At 42.9% G+C, this 20,072-nt stretch overlaps 1 protein-coding gene across 3 annotated transcripts; it reads right to left on the bottom strand.

Moving 5' to 3' along the window:
* Positions 1-173: 173 nt before the first annotated feature.
* polr3a (polymerase (RNA) III (DNA directed) polypeptide A) lies at positions 174-19,043 on the bottom strand. Of its 3 annotated transcripts, XM_086064296.1 has the most exons (32): positions 18,853-19,043; positions 18,050-18,185; positions 17,842-17,979; positions 17,407-17,578; positions 17,177-17,331; positions 16,803-17,042; positions 15,938-16,100; positions 15,687-15,823; positions 15,512-15,615; positions 15,296-15,437; positions 14,314-14,454; positions 14,160-14,229; positions 13,878-14,005; positions 12,871-13,009; positions 12,367-12,531; positions 12,103-12,275; positions 10,829-10,940; positions 10,224-10,342; positions 10,014-10,151; positions 9,044-9,214; positions 7,071-7,184; positions 6,630-6,665; positions 6,204-6,290; positions 5,215-5,297; positions 4,969-5,139; positions 4,735-4,828; positions 4,566-4,658; positions 3,910-4,074; positions 2,824-2,988; positions 2,568-2,699; positions 1,878-2,010; positions 174-1,432 (listed from the first exon to the last, which is right to left on the bottom strand). In XM_086064296.1, the coding sequence occupies exons 1-32, from the start codon at positions 18,894-18,896 to the stop codon at positions 1,284-1,286; spliced, it is 4,209 nt and encodes a 1,402-aa protein (XP_085920422.1). In that variant the 5' UTR covers positions 18,897-19,043; the 3' UTR covers positions 174-1,283. The 3 variants fall into 3 exon arrangements, with proteins under 3 accessions (XP_085920422.1, XP_085920423.1, XP_085920424.1); XM_086064297.1 differs by lacking the exon at positions 6,630-6,665; XM_086064298.1 differs by lacking the exons at positions 174-1,432; positions 1,878-2,010; positions 2,568-2,699; positions 2,824-2,988 and having other exon boundaries at positions 4,029-4,166.
* Between the last annotated feature and the right edge of the window lie 1,029 nt (positions 19,044-20,072).

The raw sequence follows: 20,072 nt of genomic DNA, 5'->3' as shown, positions 1-20,072 counted from the left end.
TGAAGAGGATCGTGTTCATCTTGATTTCTACAATCAACCGCCATAAAAATGGAAATAACACGAGTGAGTCAAATTTGCATATGGAGGCGTGGCCAATTCAAACTGTGACTCAACTCAAATATTCAACAAATATTCTGATGTAATGAAGGGCCGGTAAGGAAGCGAAAAGCATATTTCAAGTGTGATTCTGACACGCTTTATTCATTGACATTATGCATATGAGCTTTAAAAAAAAAAGTGGGGGGGGCTGGGGTAGAGTAGTGTGCAGTGGAACCTCCAAAGTTGAATGCAATTCATCCCAAAAAAAATTTGTCAAGTGAAATGATCCCATTTGGACATTCTTAACCGTCATTCAAGTATAAATGGAAATATAAATCCAAATAAAGGAAAACCACAGCGGTGCCTTGAAATACGAGGTTCATTTAATTGCGTGACCACGCTCATAACTCAAAGTACTCGTATTGCAAATCATTTTTCCTTCTTGGAATGCCTTTAATCTGTTCAAGTCCTCCTTTAAAAAAATATTTGTGTTTAATCATGAAATTATCCCTCCATAATATTGTACTTGACAAAATCAGAGTATTGTGGTCATAAAATAGACTATAAACAGTTTTTGTGTTGCTCCGTCTGGTGTGCCCACTCCGGCCACTGGGGGCAGCATGATACAGTCAAACTAACAAATGAACAGTTTCACAACTACTGTAAGCGACTCAGTAAGATACTTTAATATTGGCCCTTTTTTTCTCAGCGCAATAAACAAAACTTTTTAATTAGATTCTATTTGAATTTAGGGACAAAGTATGTTGAGAAAACATTGTAAAAAAAAAAAGACCAAATTATAGCTGAAGGCTAATTGACATTTTCAGACCCATATATGCGTGTGCGTACAGTATTGCCATATTATCCATCTTCATGAGTTGCTCTAAAACCGCAACTATCAATGCTAATTGTTAGCATGCCAATGGCGTTTCCCATTGTACCTTAGCATTTACCTCGCGGTGCCTTTCTGGGAGCAGTTTTGATTGTTGTGGTTGCTTGCAACATTGGACGTTCCACTGGACATAAACAAACAGAAGCCCGAAGGCATTTTCTCGAGTCCACGCATTCAAGGGAATCGTCAAGTAAAAAAACACTAAACAAGAAAAATCATCGCTATACATGACGTCATCTCATAAATACGTCAACGACCAAATTGTCCACGTGCGCTCAAGCACCTTCTGAGAAATGACGCAACGTAAGCAGGCACTTACAGTTTGGCATCTTCATTTTTCATTCCGTCGCGGTTACGTGACGAGAGGTATGTGAAAGTCGGCGTTGTCGAACAGCAGCGGCCTTTTGGCCAGGGACGGCGCCCGGTCCGCCTTGTGCAGCAGTTTGAAGAGACCCGTGCCGATGTTCATGGGAATGCCCATGATGATGCACTCCGACACGCCTGCCGCCGAGAACACGTCGTCATTCGTCGTCAACAACAAATTGCATTTCCTTCAATGCATTCTCCGTTCTCATCACGTGTACGCGGGACATAGAAATATTAGGTTGCGGTCACGCAACGCAAGTCGGGTCCATAAAAATTGGGACACAATTCTCTCTTCCCTTTTGGGCACTCGACACCACCGCAACGGATTTGAAATGAAACTCATGAGATGAGTTTTAACAGCACACGTCCATCTTGAATTTGAGGGAATTTAGGTCCAAATCGGGTGAGAGAGAGACCAAAAGTAACGGGACAAAAACGAACAATCGCATCAGCTTTTGTCTGCGCAAGTGCAAGTGAAGCAGTTCCATTGGCAATGCAAGTTGAAAGTCGCTCAGCAATCGCAATGCAACAGTTCAACATTCGTGCTGAAAAGAAATACAAGCATTATTGATTGGCTTACCGCAGACCGAGTCCTTCTGGCCAAAGTAGGCCGCGTCGAAAAGGTGGTCGGCCGTTTTCTCAAAGGACGCCAGCATGAGGACGCTCTCCTTCATTTTGGCCAAGCCGAACCTGGTGATTCCAAGTATCTCCCCCTATTTTTTGGGGCGGGAGGGAAGGACAGTCCGTTTGAGTCACATGACTTGAATCAAATGTACGACAGCCTTCCGCTGGGCTCCTTTCCGGTCGTCACGTTATCAGCAAAAACACATTCTGAACTACGGACGCTGCTAAAAATGGATGGATTTGTTTTAGGGGTGTCAGGAAATGAAAACGTTTTATCGTAATTTATCAATAGTTAACTCACGATTAATTGCAAATTTGATAGCTGTTCTAAATGTACAATTACATTTTTTTCCCTAAGCTTTCACAATGTCTTGTTTACATAAAAGTGGAAACAATGTTTAACAGAAATATGGCTGCATCTTTTAATCATTGATACAGTCATTTCATAAAAATTCATAAAATTGAGGTAAAATTCCAAAGACGCACTGTACTGTAAAAAACGAGTGTGATATTGATTTGTGTTGGTCATTATCATTATCATCAACTTGAACCCAGTCTCTACAAATATATACATCATTATTCAATTTGAATTCAATGATATGGATGAACGGCTCACGCCTCAAACACAAGCAACGAGCGCCGGCACCTTGTAGGACATGAGGTCGGCGAGAAGCATGACGTGGCGCCGGTCGATACTCATCCCGTGGTTGACCATGGTGTACTGGATCTCATTGATGATTGTCGACCTGGCGGCCTCAATGCCCAGCGTCTTCTCCACCTGTGCAAAATCAAAGATGACATCGGTGTGAGGATCGCCAACTCATCACGAGAGGCTTCCTGCCAAAAGAGACTCGGGTCTCGTACATGGCGCGCAAGGCGCCGCGTCTTGTCTTCGTCGTCACCTCGTAGGTGTTGTTGGAGGTGGTCCTGCTTCCTTTCACGCCGTGGGTCGCCATGACCGCCCGCAGGTTGTCGCCCTCCACCAGCAGCTTGTACTTGTTCTTGCTGCTCTTCTCGTCAATATGGATGACGGCGCGGGCCACCTCGGGGATTCCTTGAACCACCACCTGGGAGGAAAATAAACAAGACGGTGTTTTACATAAAACACTCCACTTTCAGGATGGAATATTTTGTGTTTCTTATGTTCATGTATGGGTGTAGAAACGTTTGTAAATGTACACGTTTCTTCTATGCAAAAAAAGCCAATTGCAGGGCAAATCAAGCTATCTAGCAAGGACACAAAAAAAGAACAAAGAAAATAGGGGTGTCAGGCGATTAAAATATTTAATTGTAATTAATCACATGACTTCAATAGTTAACTCGCGATTAATTGCAAATTTTATATCTGGTCTAAATGTACAATAAATGTTTTTCGAAGTCTTCATACTCTTGTTAAAATAAAAGTGGGAAAAAAATGCTAACTTAATAGAAATACGGCTGCATCTTTTAGTCATTGATACAGTAATTTCTTAATAATTCATCAAATTGACTTGAAATTCAAAAGATGTACTGTACTGTAAAAAAAAAAGAAGTCTGATATTGATTTGTGTTTAGGTCATTTTTATGCCACTAGATGGCATAATTGCATTTGTAAGACAACGGTGACAGCTCAGTGCATTTTTTTTTTATATGAAGAGCGATATAATATTTAACATAAAGTAACTTGTGAAATTCTGCACATTTTTAAAGTTGTAAAATACAACTTGACCCCCGTCGACACAAATCTATGCATTATTATTACACATTACTGCTATTTTGACGTGGACGTGCGTTGTGACTGGAATTCCCCCAGTACAGGCTTTTCCATCAGTGGCGTTAAATGAACACAAAATTAACGGACTCATTTTGATAGCCCTAAAAAAAAAAAAAAAAAAAGAAGCTTTTGCAGTGGCGACACACCTTTCACACCTTTCACCATCACCTTTATGATGTTGCTGCTAATTGCTTTCCTGGAGAAGTGTTGCTTCATCACCCGCGCGTGATCTCACCTTGGGAAGCTCCGCCTTCAGCGACTGCATCACGTAGTACATGGAGCTTTTGTTGTTTTCCCGCGGCGACACGCACACCACGGCCTCGCCGTGCACGGCGATGTCCCCGGGCTTCACGCGCAGCTTGGACATGCAAATGGAGTAACGCACCGTCTCGGCGTTCACCTTAGGAGGGACGACCCGGCCGGCAACGCCGTCAAGAAGGTAAGAAAGCTTTGCAAAATGTTTGGAAGTAAAAGTTGCCAGGGTACTTCCGGCTGGTGGGAAAGTGAGTGGCGACAGACAAAAACAAAAAAACATTCCCAGAAGTTTTTTTCTTCCTTTTGCTATTTCATTGATTAAAAATATTCATTTACTGAACGTAACCTTTGAGCCAGGAGGTTAAATGATGTAAATGCTTCTCCATTTATGAATGAACTTAGCCTGCTAAAATGCAAATTAAAGCCCGTGTTCTGTCTCCCTTCCTATCAATTGACCTCACTTAACCTCGACTGACCCTTCACACATTCAAATTACGCTGGCAGAAAAAAAGGACATCATCAAATCGTCATTCAAGTTAAATTTGGCCCCTTTTTTTAACTAGTGGTTTTGTAGAAAGATCCGCTTTCATCCAGCCGGAAGTACTTAAGGTCTACACGGTGCGTTATTTGTTGTACCTCCAGCCGCAGCAATCGTAGTCGCTCCAGGGACAATTTGACCAAGATGAAACAGTCATCTGGCACAAAAACCTCTTCGATGTATTCCGAAATCTGCCGAGGAAAAACAAGTGCTCTTCATTTCATTCTGTTGCTTCCTCAAATTCCCTGCCGGTCGCTTTCGAATAACCTCGCCCAGGAGCGTTTTCTCGATCCTCCCCTTCACCAGCCGGGCGAAGTCGGCGTCGTCCTCCATGTCCAAATGTGCTGTGATGATCGGAGTGCTGAGTGGAGAGCGTCCAAATCCAGAAGAAGCAGCAACGTCAGGATATTCGAGAGTTGGATGAGATGTTTGTGTAAATGTCAGCATTCTTGCGTGGCTACTTTTCACAAATTGACCCCAGGCATCATTTCGCCATCTGACCTGATGTTCTTGGAGGCGTTGATGATCTCCTTGATGCGAGGCACGCCCAGCGTGATGTTCATGGACGCCACGCCGGCAAAGTGGAAGGTCTTCAGGGTCATCTGCGTCCCGGGCTCTCCGATGCTCTGGGCGCAAAGGGCCCCGACTGCCGAACCCGGCTCCATCTGCGCTCTGCGGGGGGGGGGCCGCCGGCGCAATCGTTAGGGGGCGCTCAAACCCCACCAGCGTGTGACCAGCTCATCCAACCTCATGTATTTGTCCCTGCAGGTTTCCAGAAACTTCTTCAGCTGCGTGGGGGTTATGCGGTCCAGCTGATAGAGCACTTTGGGCTGCGGGGAGGTCAAAATCAGGTGATTAAAAAAATAAATAAATAATAGATTTAACGATTGGAGCATATATATCAAATATTCAACAAATATTCTGATGTAATGAAGGGAAGGAAGGAAGCTAAAAGCATATTTCAAGTGTGATTCTGACACGCTTTATTCATTGACATTATGCATATGAGCTTTAAAAAAAAAAAGGGGGGGGGGCTGGGGTAGAGTAGTGTGCAGTGGAACCTCCAAAGTTGAATGCAATTCATCCCAAAAAAAATTGTCAAGTGAAATGATCCCATTTGGACATTCTTAACCGTCATTCAAGTATAAATGGAAATATAAATCCAAATAAAGGAAAACCACAGCGGTGCCTTGAAACACGAGGTTCATTTAATTGAGTGACCACGCTCATAACTCAAAGTACTCGTATTGCAAATCATTTTTCCTTCTTGGACTGCCTTTAATCTGTTCAAGTCCTTCCTAAAAATTGTTTTGTGTTTAATCATGAAATTATCCCTCCATAATATTGTACTTGACAAAATCAGAGTATTGTGGTCATGAAATAGACTATAAACAGTTTTTGTGTTGCTCCGTCTGGTGTGCCCACTCCGGCCACTGGGGGCAGCATGATACAGTCAAACGAACAAATGAACAGTTTCACAACTACTGTAAGCGACTCAGTAAGATACTTTAATATTGGCCCTTTTTTTTCTCCAGCGCAATAAACAAAACGTTTTAATTAGATTCTATTTGAATTTAGGGACAAAGTATGTTGAGAAAACATTGTAAAAAAGAAAGAAAGAAAAAGACCAAATTATAGCTGAAGGCTAATTTACATTTTCAGACCAAAATCAGGTGATTAAAAAAAATTAAATAATAGTTTTAACGATTGGAGCATATTGAGATCTCGGCCTCTACCTCGCTGGTGCCGTTGTCGTTGATGCCGTACTTGTCTCGGGTCTTCTTGATCCTCTCAGAGACGGCCTTGATGAATTTCTTAATTTCCTGCAGATGACATAAAGGAGCCGTGAGAGGAGGCAGGCGGCGGGCGCCGGGCGATGCGCTTTCGCATGCGGTCGTTAAGATGCGACACAACCAAGCCATGCGTTGGACATTGCTATGTTGCGGGGGTTTGCAACATTAGCTCGACCGTTAGCCGCGAATGTTTAATGTGAGATTCAAGTGTAAAATTGTAGCTAAATGAATGTTTAGAAGCACACGGTTGAAGATTAAAAGCAAATCATTGAACTCAAAACTGAAAATTCCTTTTGAGGATCAGGCCGCCGTTGCGTTAGCGATGACACGCCATTCACATCCCAGCATGCTCAGTCACTTCACTATTACCTCCAGGTACTTCTCTGAGCCTGTCTCAGTTAGCGCCTACACAAAAAGTTCAAGAGGAATTACCACACGGTCATTCGCGTCATGAACTGATGACATCATTGCCTTCTCTGTGAGCACAACATATAAGAAAAGAGGTCACAGTACGGAGTTTGTTTACATGAATACTTGACAAGGCTTCACTTTTAGAATTCTAATCAAATCCATTTTGGAATAGGGCCGAAACGTAACAAAATGTGGAAAAAGTCAAGTGCAAAAGTGTGAAAAGCTTGCAGATGCAAACTGTATGTGAAGCAATATCGATTTCTTATTTATTTCCCCTGAGCCAAAGGTGCGAGCACTTCATGACAATTCTTTATTAAGGCTATCACTAGAGGTTTAAAAATCAACATGAGGCACTTCATTAGTTATGGCAGCACCACAGATGGCTTTAGGTGCGAGTACCTCCAAGAAGCTGTCTCTGCAGCACACAAAGTCGGCTTTCTTCATGATGGCGTCCGACGCCAGGACCAACTCGCCCTGGCTGAGGGTGGGCTCGTCTGGACACGTGTGGACAGCCTGTGGGGACAGAAAGGGCAACGTGACCACATCTTTTTAATCCCGTTTGTCAATGCAACTTAAAACCAATTAAATGCCAACGTTATAATACACGTAAGCGAACACATGATTTTCATAGTTAACTCGCAATTAAATAAATAAATAAAGTAAATTGATCGCACGTTATATATGTTTTAAATGCACAGTAAAATATATTTTTTAAAGTTTTTCATACACATATGGTTACCAAATAGAAATGTGCTTGTATCTTGACATTCGTTGAGACAGTCATTTTATAGTAAGTCATTCATAAAGTTACAGATAACAGTTACGGTTATTGTCCCACCCCAACTTTAACAGGAGTGTGAAACATTGCGTCATAGATTTGTGTTGAGGTAATTTTCTGCCACTAGGCGGCATTAGTGTTTCTATGTTGGACATTGGTGACAGGGAAAAGTACATTTTTCTTTTCAAATTCAGAGCAATTGGCATTTGGAACATGAAGCAACTCGTGGACTCCAGGCCATTTTGTTCATTGTAAAATACAACGAGGCACCAGTCCCCACAAATACATATATTCATCGTATTTATTACTCCTAAATTGTGGTATTGTGACTCCTTTACACAAGGTTGTATGTGAAATAAAGCATAAATAACAATTGTATTTACATTTTCCATGCCTGCTGACATCTTTATTTTAAGGCGGAGGGAAGTAACTACACTTACCAGTTTTTGTTTTTTTTACACAAGTATGTATACTTTTAAATCAGCCCAAGATTTTAAGAACTTTTGCCACCTCTGCATCTCGTCAGCATGCAGTAATCCAGCAAATGCTGAGAACTATAATTGTTCCTTGTTTCAATGTAAAGGTATCAGACCGCAACAATGGCGGCGCCATCATCTACTCACTCAGGCGTGTCAAAAGTTAATTACCAGACTCAACGACATTACATGCTGATGATGGACTGTTATGAAACGCCCCCACAACACTCAGGTACTCAAGTCCCGAACTCTTTGCAACTCATTCACTGGCAGCCATTTTCACTGAAGCAACCACCTTCGCTTTACTGGATTTGGACTGATTTTGCAAGTCCCACAGAATATTGTCTTCTATTGCTATAAAAAAAAAACATACAACCTATCAAAAGAAAGATTAGAGTCTCTTCTTTTATCAGGGGAAAAAATATTTGCATCTGTTTCTGTTTTGCAGCAATTAGCATTAGAACATAGCTAAGTTTCATCAATATTCACATTCCTGGTGAAAACACTGGGGAAAAGAGCTTGTTGCAACATGGCCTTGGCTGATCTCTTATACTCTGCTGCCATCTGCTGGCCGTTTTTTGTAATAACTACCATTGCTTTAAGCGAACTGTTCGTGTCAGAAGCTGCTGTATTAAAAACATGTGTTTACACATTTTTGGGTTTGAATGAGTTAATATGCAGACTTTTTAGAAAAAATGTCACGGCTCACCATCAGTTCACGTGAAAGTTATTTGTTGGGTTGTGTGCAAATATTCTCTTTTTATGTGCAGGTGTTCTGCCAGATTTCACTTATTTTCTTTTTCTAAAGCTTGAATCATAGAGAAAAAAATCCGTGTGGTGAGCAACTTTCTTTCTAAGCTTTCTACTGAAGCAGGAAGCAGTTGAGGCTGCGAGAGTCAGCCAAGAGTGTTGGAATCGTTTCTAAGCAGCCAACCACTGCCCATGAAAAGACGGAGACGCTGTTTAAAAGAGAGAAAAGCGTGGCAGAAAAGGTCATTAACAGTCAAGAAAATAAAAGTTCAGTGAAAGTCAAATGAATAAAAAAAAATCCTGCTGCATAAGCAGCAACAGGTCAGCTCGGACGGCGTCAAAGGCAAGCGAGCGTCCTGCATATTTACCCGAATGTTGTCCAGGACCCGTTTGAACTCCAGCGGTTCGTCTTTGCCCTCCATGTCGGCGGGGTCCAGGCCGTCGCCGCCGTAGATGAACTGGATGATGTCGCCGGTGGAGCTTCGCACCGTCAGGTCGTACTGGGAGCACAGATCCTCCAGGGACTTCACCAAACGCCGCTGCCACAAAAAGGCAGACGTCATTTTTGGTTTTAGACGCGGGTGCTTGGTTTAAAAGGAGGCGAGATAACCACAACTTGAAGCCTCCCTCAGCATGAATAAGTTAACATCTCAACAACGGACAATAGTTGATCACATCAAAAACTGCCCCTCTGTCCCAAGGCGTCCCCCAGGGTTCAATGCTTGAGCCCCTCCTCTTCGTGCTGCCCCTTGGAAATATCATAAGCCGTCACAAACTCGATTTCCAAATCTCCGCCGACAACGGCCATCAAAAGCAAACGCACTCCAGCCTGATCATTTGTCTCACTGACATTTCATAATCGGTGCAAGCGAACCTCATTCAACTCAACTAGAAAAACTCACACGTAATCATGATTGGTCCCAATTGCCTGACAAACAACACACAACGCTTGTCCTTCACCAGTGACAATTCCAACCGTTCTGCCTCCCCCTCACACCTGCAACATCTATTTTCAACAGCATGTCAGTCAAATCCCCAGAAGAGTCATTTTCTAATTTAAAAAAAACCACTGCTCGTCTTTGCCCATCATTCTCCTTCTCTGCTGTGGAACCTTTGATCCCGACGACTGCAACAGCATTTCCGACGAATAATCGTCCAAAGTTTGCAATCAGCTTGAGTACGTCCAGTAGACGGGCACCGGTTTGCTCACCCACTTACCTTTAACGTGAACAAAGGGGCTAAGAAGCTGGATTCTATATTCTGCCCAACAATCTGGTGTGCAAAAGCAGCAATTAACGGTGTCAAGTAACGGGAAGCGTTTCCGCCCTTCCACTTTACCTGCATGTAGCCCGTCTCTGCGGTTTTCACGGCTGTGTCCACCAGGCCCTCGCGACCGGCCATTGTGTGGAAAAAAAACTCAGTGGGCGTCAGGCCAGAGTAGAAGCTGTCGGCAACGAAGCCTTTTGCAGCGGGCAACTGGGGAAATTAAAGAGCTTTGTTAAAAACAGGAAAAGCACGAATAGGGGTTGATCCTATTTTGGCACCTACTTTTGAGTGCTTTTCAAAGTGAGGCAGGGAGCGATTTTCAAAACCATCAGGTACTCGAGATCCACTTATGGCCTGCTGGCCTACGCATGCAATCATCTGAGAGATGTTAATAAAAGATCCTGCGTGCACAACAAAGGAGGAGGAAGGTTTCCAGTGTGTGGCAGTACACCAGTTTACAAAAACGACACACACACACAAAATAAAAACACAAAACGCATGCTAACACCACAAGGACATTTTCACCCCAAGGTAACCAAGTGAAGTGATGGAGGCCGCCGGATTTATGCTCGCAACAAAAAAGAAAAACAATTCCACTCAGTAACGGTTCATAAATCGAATAACATCACAATCTGTGAATCACACTGTGCATTTTTTTATTGTTTACTTTATTGTTTACACTGTGCAATAATTTGAATATTTGAGTGACTGCATTTTTACACATTATAAAAAAAATAAATTGTGCTAAATAGATTAAGGTCATTGTTTTTAAATTGCTCTTATGTACACTGCCTCCCAAATTGGGACACTTGTAAGTCAAGGTAGCACCGTGGAGATGAGGGATAATTATTATTATTATTATTTTTTTTTAAGTCGGTGAGACTTGCCTTTGGAGCCACATAGAGCCATGATCAGAGGACTGTTACTCTTGTCCAGCTCCCTGAGGCAGGCGCTGCCAGCACGGTCTCGGATGACCGAAAGCTCTCTCAGGATAAGCGCCTGTTGACAAATAAATAAATAAATAAATAAATACTCATGAAAAACACGCGCATCCAATCTCCAAGCAGAAAATGGAAATGTGCACCACGAGAGTCAATGCTGGCAATTACTCAGGTACCGTAAACATTGGGCACCAGTGAAGCCAATGCAAACAGCTGTAAATGTCACAGCCGATCATTGAACGCTAACAGCATGCTAGCGTTCAATAGAAACACGTGATTCATTCATGGCGTTATAATAGCTGGCAATCAATGGGTTGACGTGCTCGGCAAAGGTTAAGAGGGGAAGTCTTCACAACACCGCTCTCAGGCATTCCGAAAACATGGAGTGCACTTATTAATGTGGCCCGCTAAAGCAAGTAAAGTGTCTATTTTATGTTTCTTGTTGAATTACTGAAATTGCCATTTTTCCCTTTTACCGAATATTATAAAAATATTTTTCACCAAATGCCTTCCATGACTTCTGATTTTAAATCAAATTTCAAAAAAATAAATAAAATAAAAAATAAATAAATAAATAAATTGTTATCCCTCATTTATTTTCATCAGTTGGAATCCAACAATTATGATGTGAATGAATATGTATGAATATGTCAAGTACGCTTTGCTTCGTCAGTGGGGTTTGGTTAAAAAAAATTATTAAAAAAAAAAAAAGGAATCCAATGATTTTCCTTTTCATAGCCATATGTATTTTCCCCATAAATAAGAACTACATATACTTAAAGTAGAATTTTTACATGCCTAAATGTTTTTTTGTATCCTCATGTGTATCTTGAAATGTACTGTTCAAAGTAATTTAAGTATTTAAGACCTGTCTTATTGCACTTTAGGACCATTCAGAATCTTTCAAATGTATATTTACAATTATCAAAATGAAAGAAAAATAAAATGTATAAAATATACAAATATCTATCCATCATATAATATAAAATGTAAGTACTGCTTGAAATCATTAACTGAATCAAAAATAAATCAAAGTGAATCGAAGTGGGCCCTTGTGAATTAAATCGGAATATCCAGCCCTATTTTTTGTTCGTATGTGTTAAAAAAAAAAAAAGAAGTAAGGATGTAATTCATATATCGTGAGTAAAAGTAGTACAACTTGGGAGTGCATTGTGCGTCATAAGATGTCGCGCGGCGTGGCGCGGCGCGGCGTGGCGTACCTCCAAGGTCTCCTCAGCCGAGCAGCCGGGCTGCTGCTGCAGTTTGCCCGTTTTCAGGGCTTCGATGTACTCGTCACATTTGTGGTAGCCGTCATCGAGCAGTTCCTGCTTGGCCTTCAGCAGACCCTGGCCCGGCGTCACGTCGCCGATACCAATTGAAAAGCCTCGGTTAGCTGGACGTCATAGAAGAAGAAAAAAAAAAATCATCCTAAATACCAAACCAAAAGCTTTTTCAGCAGCCCTGGGAAGGAAGCGATGACGCACAGAGATACACGGGGGCGAGTCGCGCGAGGCGGGACATGGCGTTTGCCGCCTCCAGCTGTCCCCAGTCTCTCAGCAGGATGTAGAAGATGTTGTTTTTGGAGCCCGAGCCCAAGGTGCTCTTGTCCATGCTGCCGCACATCAGCTCGCTGTTGTGGATTACCACGACTGGAAACAATTGGCAGGACCCAGAATAGAAACCAAAAGAAAAGGGAAAGATCCAAACAGTGAATCTCTGCTTCTTCACTGTCATTATTTTACATATTCACATCAATTCTAGCGACATTTTTTTACAACCATAAGAAGTTTTTCCCGTGAGGAGCTTCATTTAATCAGGCCATAGCCATGTCTAATTGGGGGAAAAGTCCTTTGCTGCCATCTCATGGCATCTATCGGCAATTACAAATGTTTTTGAGTCACCTCCTAACATTTGCAGCAGGGTTCGGTCCCGATGCAGGGCTCCGCGGTAGCATTAAATCGTGTGGGGGTGCATTTCTGGACGCTTACACGAGTCGTTGTGGCAGAGGTCCTCGCCTTTGCCGCAGTACTGCTTGCCCTTGGTCCGCAGGTTGGCCTTGACGGGGCAGTCTTTGCTGGGCTTCAGGATGAGGCTGAATACCTGCTTGCCCGTCCACAGAGCCATGGGCTGGACGACAGCACCACGTGCAAAATGAAAGGGGGTACACACACACACACACACACACACACACACACACACACACATATATTGACAATAGATCCAAAAGCGCAAAAAGGTCCAGGTGTCTCAAAGATGACCCCCCCCAAGCAATTATCCTGCGGCGTGGCCTGTATTGTGACTCATTTATCCTCTCCAAAATATTTGTCAGGACCAGCAATCATGAAGGCCTGCTGAATGATAGCCAATCAGGAAGCTCGCTGAAGCTGGCGCTGCATTGTGGCAGACATAATCAAGATTTGGAAAAGTGCACCGTGTGCCCTGCTGGTCATTTCAAGTACAGCACACATTTAGTCATCTCCATTTTTCTCAGTCATTCGGGATGATAACGATTGTAAACGGTTTTAATCTAATAAAGCCAACAAAAATGTATTTATAGGTTTCTTTTCTTTTTTTTTTTATCCTGTGCAAAATGTTCAGACAACAATAATGTATACTGATTCTAAATCAGTTTTATCATCAACTTAACATTCATAGTTTGTGCTTAAATGCCACAATTAAGTTGTTGGTAGCTATTGTAACGTCTTGTAAACCACACATCCAGCATTGTGCAAAATGACAACTCACAATAACATTTGGATGTAACAAATCATAAGAACAATAGCTTTTAATTATCCAGAAAACAAAATTCCATTTTGCATTTTAGCAAATTTTCAACAATTTGATTTTTTTAAATGATGATTCATCAAATGAATTTGATTTATTGCCCAGCCTTACACACACTACAAAGGATGTAAAGACACAAATGATTCCCTTGCAATGTGTCTGGAATCTCTTTTTTGAAAAAAACCCCCCGGCTTTGCAGACCAAAGCATACCTTCATGATAGCGGGTCGAGGGAGCGCAATCTTGACTTTTTCATCCTTGCCGACGAGGATGGACGCCACGATCTGGCATGCTTTGGATCGGTCAAAGAAGGTGTCCTTCAGTGTCAGAAGATAGGCCGCTAAGAGGGAGGAACATGCTCCTTAACGCTTCCTTCACTTGACAATGGCAAAAAGATGCCATATGATTATATATCCTCTGTATAATGCTCGTGTAACGTGCGCACACGGTATGGACCGGATCAACGAGGTCATTGACCAAAGCCTGCAATTTACCTGTCAGGAAGTCCTGAATTGCAGCAATCAGCGGTTCACCGTTTCTTGGTGTGACAAGATTAGCTTTTGTCTGGGGGGGGGGGAAAAAGGGCAGTGTTGGAATGAATGACAACTGAGGAAAATTATGTCCACTTTCAAGACCGCGGTCACGTACCCCCATTAGGACGAGAGCCTCGGCTTTGGCCTCCTCGGTCTGAGGCAGGTGGAGGTTCATTTCGTCGCCGTCAAAATCAGCATTGTAAGGCGTGCACACGCATTCGTTGAAGCGGAAAGTCCTGTGAGGCTTGACTCGGGCCTGCGGATTTGGACAAACACTGACACTAAACCGGCAGGTTTCACTTGTCAAATTTAAAAACTAAAGGAGAAACTAGAAACATCTCTTCCAGGGTCAAACAGTCACCATTATTATATGTTGAATAATTGCCTATTTTGTGCTATATGAGGGCATATTAGAGTCATGTATAAATTAAAAAAAATTTATAGGGTGGTAATTTGCAAGAAAAAAACTCACATATCTCTGAGAAAAAAACTCAAATATTTGCGACATTACAAAGTGACAAATTTGCAAGAAAAAAGCCCTCAAAGATGTTGAAGAAATAAACTGCGATATTTGTGCCTTTGGATGGAGGAGGCAGCGCGTGTTGATATGATATTGTTCATCTCTGCTAAAGCAATTACTATCTTCTTATTTGAAAACCCGACCAAAAAGTATAATTTAACAAGTTCTTCCATTGTAGGCATTTTGCACACTTGCGAATTGTGACGGTTTTGAGGTTTTTTCCCTCACAATTCTGTGAATTGATTTCTTACAAATTTGTGTTTTTTCTCTCTCAAGATTTTGCCACTTTATAATCTAGCAAATAGCCAAGCTTTTTTTCAAAGATTTGTGATTTTTTTTTCAATGAATATTACCCCTCCTCTAAGAAAAATATTCATACGTTGCCCTAATAGTCTTAGTGGTGAAAAGCCAAAGCCATGGCACATAAAAACATTGCTTTGGCACCACCTGGTGGCAACTTGGTGCAATGTTGAACTGCGGGATGAGGATCATTTTGTCAAGCCCGAACTTGAATGTTTGGATGAGTGTGTTAAAAAAAGGTCTCTGCGAAATGTATGAACGGATGAAGCAGACGTACGATGTGAGCCATGATGCTGAGCTTGTGCAGCGAGGGTTGCCGATTGAAAAGAACGATGTCGCCGTCTATCATGTGCCTCTCCACCACGTCGCCGAAGCGCAGCTCCTGCGCAATCTTCTCTCGGTTGCCGTATTTCAAGAACCTGCCGGGAAGCAGACGTTACGACGGCGCTGAAAATCCACGCGACGACGACCGAGCGTCGGCTTCTCACGTCACCTTTTCATTTGGTTGCGTCGATTCTGGATGAAGTTGGCCCCGGGGTGAACGTCGGGGCCGTTGCGAACCAGTTTCCTCATGAGCTCCAGGTTGGCTTTGGTGACCTGTCAGGACGCGCTCGGACGTTCAGCAAACGAGATGGGAGAAATGCGTCGAGGGCGGACGCGGCGCTCACCCTCTCCGGGTAGGTGAGGATTTTGGCCACATGCACGGGGACGGCCACTTCGTCGATCCTCAGGTTGGGGTCAGGGGAAATGACGGTTCTGCCGGAAAAGTCCACTCTTTTGCCCGACAGATTGCCTCGGAAACGACCTGCGACATCACAGCGATTGATTTTCACGGAACATTTCACAGAACACTGCTAAGGATTCTAAAAAAATATGAGCAGACTAAAAGCGGATCCTTCATACGAAGCCCGTCGCATACCTTGCTTGCCCTTGAGTCTCTGCACGAAGCCCCTGGTCCACTTCTTGGGCGCCATGTTGAGCGGGATGCCCGACAGCTCGCTGTTGATGTAGAGCGCGCACTGCAGCTGCAGGAAGTCCCAGTCCTCCATGATCATCTGCGTCTTGGCGCCGGTCATGCGATGCTGGAGGACAAAATGTCAATTCCAGCCTGACGACTTGGTGAGAACCAGCGGTGGGAATCTTTGACTGGCTCACGATTCAATTCCATCCATCCATCCATCCATTTTCTGTACCGCTTGTCCTCACAAGGGTTGCGGGGGTTGCTGGAGCCTATCCCAGCTGGCTTCGGGCAGTAGGCGGGGTACACCCTGTACTGGTTGCCAGCCAATCGCAGGGCACGCAGAGACGAACAACCATACTCACAATCCCACCTATGGACAATTTGGAGTGTCCAATTCACCTGCCATGCATGTTTTTTGGAATGTGGGAGGAAACCGGAGTACCCGGAGAAAACCCACGCAGGCACGGGGAGAACATGCAAACTCCACCCAGGAAGGCCGAAGCCCGGACTTGATCTCACAACCTTTGCACTGGGAGGCGGACGTGCTAACCAGTCAGCCACCGTGCCGCCCACGATTCAATTCGATTCCGATTTTTTTGGCCTGCGATACGATTCAGGATCGATTTTCGGTTCAAAATGATTTGATTGACAATGATTTCTGCTTCAATTTATAGATGTGCACAGAAACGTCATGATCTACTCCAGTCTGACTCGCTAATGCTGACTTTTATCACTCAAAAGAACAACCATTAAAAGAAAAACAGGAGGGCTCGGTCCCTTACCGTCCTACTGTAATGCAACAATGAAAAAGAGACCAAAAAACCTTTTTGATGACGTCGTTGAGGAAGATGATCTCGGTGAGCTTCATGGTGAGGTCGTCCTCGTTGGTGCCCGACTTGAGGTCGCTGACCACGGATGGCCGGATGCAGAGCGGGGGCACCAGCAGGCGGGTGAGGATGAGGTCGGCCGGTTTGCCCGCCTCGGGGTTCATCAGCAGCAGCGGCACGTCCTCTTGGGGGATGCGCTTGAAGATGTTGAGCACCACCAGAGGGTTGAGGTTTTCCTACAGAGGACACGTCAGCATCACCTCAGCACGCACTTGTTAATTGGCTGATTTTTGTTTGCCGATTAAAAAAAATGAAAAGGACAAATTGACAGGTGGGGAGAAACGACATATCTAAGGGAAGTTGTTTGAACCTGTGCCCGCGCCAAAAGAGGCTCCATGAGTTTGTTGTGCTCGATGGCCGTGTCAAAGGACTGCAGGAACTCGGACACGAAAGGCTCCACCACCTTCTTGGTGGTTTTGTACTTCTCGTGGATGATCTTCAGCAGGCCGCACTTCTTCACCGTGCCTGAGGAAGAGGACAGACATAGAAGCGCTCGACACCTACAAGTCCACCGGGGAACGCCTTTGCGGGATTCCTCACCGTTGAACGCCGAACAACTGAGACAAACGCTTCTTTTGCGGCATTTGTCGGAGATCTTCTTCTTCAGCCCTCGTTTCTGGAGGTAGGCCAGGTTGGGCCGTTTCAACATGTCCATGAACTGCAGCCTGTCCTCTTTGCTCAGCATGATGCTCGAGCACGTCTTGCAAACCATCTGCAGGAACATGAACACATTTTCAGTGCATCTATAATGTTGCTTTAGGTTGTTTTTTTTAATTCATTAATCTATTAGAATAACTTTTCACTTATATATTTTTTTCTTACTTTTGGTACTATTTTGTGATTTAGTATTATGTACTCAAGCACATTTATGGTCTAAAAAAAAAAAGGGCCACTTTTTCCATTTCAGATACAGAGAATCTGTTCTCAATTAATATTCCAAAGAATTCATACCAATTTCATACAAAGTGAACTAGCCTGTAATATTCCTATGATGGCTTTGAAATAGCCGACGTGAAAACACGGCAGCTCCAGATCCAGGTAGCCGTAGTGTCCCAAACAATCAGCCAGATTCTTCCCGCACGTTAAACACGGCCGGTCTTTCTCGCTGGTCCCCTGTGTGACAACAATTGCGAACATATATCAACATGCGACTTGTTATGGTTCAAATCAAGCATTTCCATACCATGCGATGATCTAACACTCCATAAGGCAGAGGCGAGTGTTTTGTGTCCTGGCTGTACAGGTTCTTGCTGACCACCTGAATGTGGGCCTGCTGACGCATTTGGTCAGCTGATTTCATGCCGAAGCAAATGTGGCTTCTGTAGGATGATGAAATAAAAACATAGGGATTTAGGTTTTACAAAATGCAGACACTTTTCCAAGCAAATCAGATATTATTGTGAAAGGAAACACATCAAGCAACTACTGTACAACTTGACAACTTCCATTACTTTTTGGGTAAATCTGTGGCCTTATCTTTCTAGATTTTTTTTTTTGCGCTCATATTTTCTTTGTTTCTGTGTTCAGCAATATTTCCAATGATGCGACACTTTTGGAAAAATAATAAAAATGAATACAGTTATGATGAAAGTTTGAAACACGGATTTGAAAAAAAGGTCACATCTAAAATATTGATCCCCGTTGACTTGCATTAAGACGTTGGCCAGAAATGGGTGCATTCTCATTAGTTTTAAAAAGTCATAGTTAAATTTGTCTTCTGAAAATAACAGGCCTAGTTATATCACTGGAATCGGCATTAAAGTATCTGTAATCGGTTTTACACGCATCCATCCATTTAAAAAATGTAAGGAAATAGGGAATCGAATCAACTTTTGACCCAATCTGTATGTGCGTTACTGCTTCAGTGTCCACTTCCGTGAATTTGAATGACACGACAGAAAACAAAACAAACACAAGCTTGTAAACTGTCACTGGCGTTCGCTTTAGCCGTCGAGCTAGCTAGCTAACGCTAGCAAACTTACTCACATTTTTTTGGCCACGTCCGTCTCTCTGAACTGCTCTTTCACCATTTTGGCAGCGCTTCGCTTCCCACGCGAATGTATCTAAATGAATTAAACGTGTTTTATTATGTTCTCATTCCAGCCAGCAAGATTAAACGAGACTTCACTTGTACATGTTGTGGACGAGCTAGCCGAGCAAACAAACACACGCTACCATTCCACGTTGGTGGGGCGTTCAATGTCTAATGGGATTTCTCACAAACTACCTGTTGTTTTCAAGTTTTCCACACAATTGGGAGAATGAAATGTATTGAGAATGTTTTTTTTTCTCTGTAATTTTATACGAGCTGTACTGTTAGTGGTTGTCATTCAAAAACACACAAATCAAGCACCTCAGATGTCTATTGTGAAACAACTTGCAGTTAACTTTATAGTGGAATTTAAATTTTACTGAGGATTTTGAACGCAGCACACGATTTATTTTCCTTTTCTTTTTTTTTAAATTAATGATAATAACTTTATCTGTATGAGTTGCGTTTTGTACACACTATTGGCCGTTTGCACCGACGTCACGTGATCACGTGGTTGCCCTATGACGGACGGCGGAAGGAAATGATTTTTGAATGGAAGTGGACGTGACCCGGAGCGACTTAGTGACTTAGCGACTGTTATTTTACAAATTAAAAGTTATTATTGCGCATAGAGCCATGGAATCTATTACTTCAACCGAAGGTCGCCTGTCAGTCGAAGTTGCACATTTAGTCGGGACTCATAGAGCGCAATATTTACTCCCATGAGGGCTGTGACGTCACGTGCAAAAGGTCAATAGCCGGGAGTCGGACAGTTTTAATACATTTTGAAATTAAGAGAAAATATACTATCTTTAATGTTTATATTTGTGCAGTTACACTTCAGTATATATTCGATGGAGTGAAGTTTAGGTGATTGCAAATTACAAATTTAAATTACATCTTGCCACTAGATGACGCCAAATTCATTCTAACAAAGTCATTGAGCGATGCAGATGTTACACAGAAATGAATTGACGAAAGCATTACTAAAGACGCCAGAGGGACTGCCAAGCTTACAAATGACAATGTTTGTAACAGATCAGCTTCATGTAGACACAAAGGAGAATTTCCTGTGCAGGAACGTCAATGAAATCTTTCGATCAGGACTTTTGTGGATTCATTGATATTGTTTAAGAGGTAAAAAAAAAAAAATATTTCAGAGCAAAAAATATTT

Source organism: Leptonotus elevatus, chromosome 20 (genome assembly GCF_054856555.1).
Source record: "Leptonotus elevatus isolate MCC_2025b chromosome 20, RoL_Lele_1.0, whole genome shotgun sequence".
Lineage (NCBI taxonomy): Eukaryota > Metazoa > Chordata > Actinopteri > Syngnathiformes > Syngnathidae > Leptonotus > Leptonotus elevatus.
This window is presented reverse-complemented; position numbering and strand designations above follow the sequence as displayed.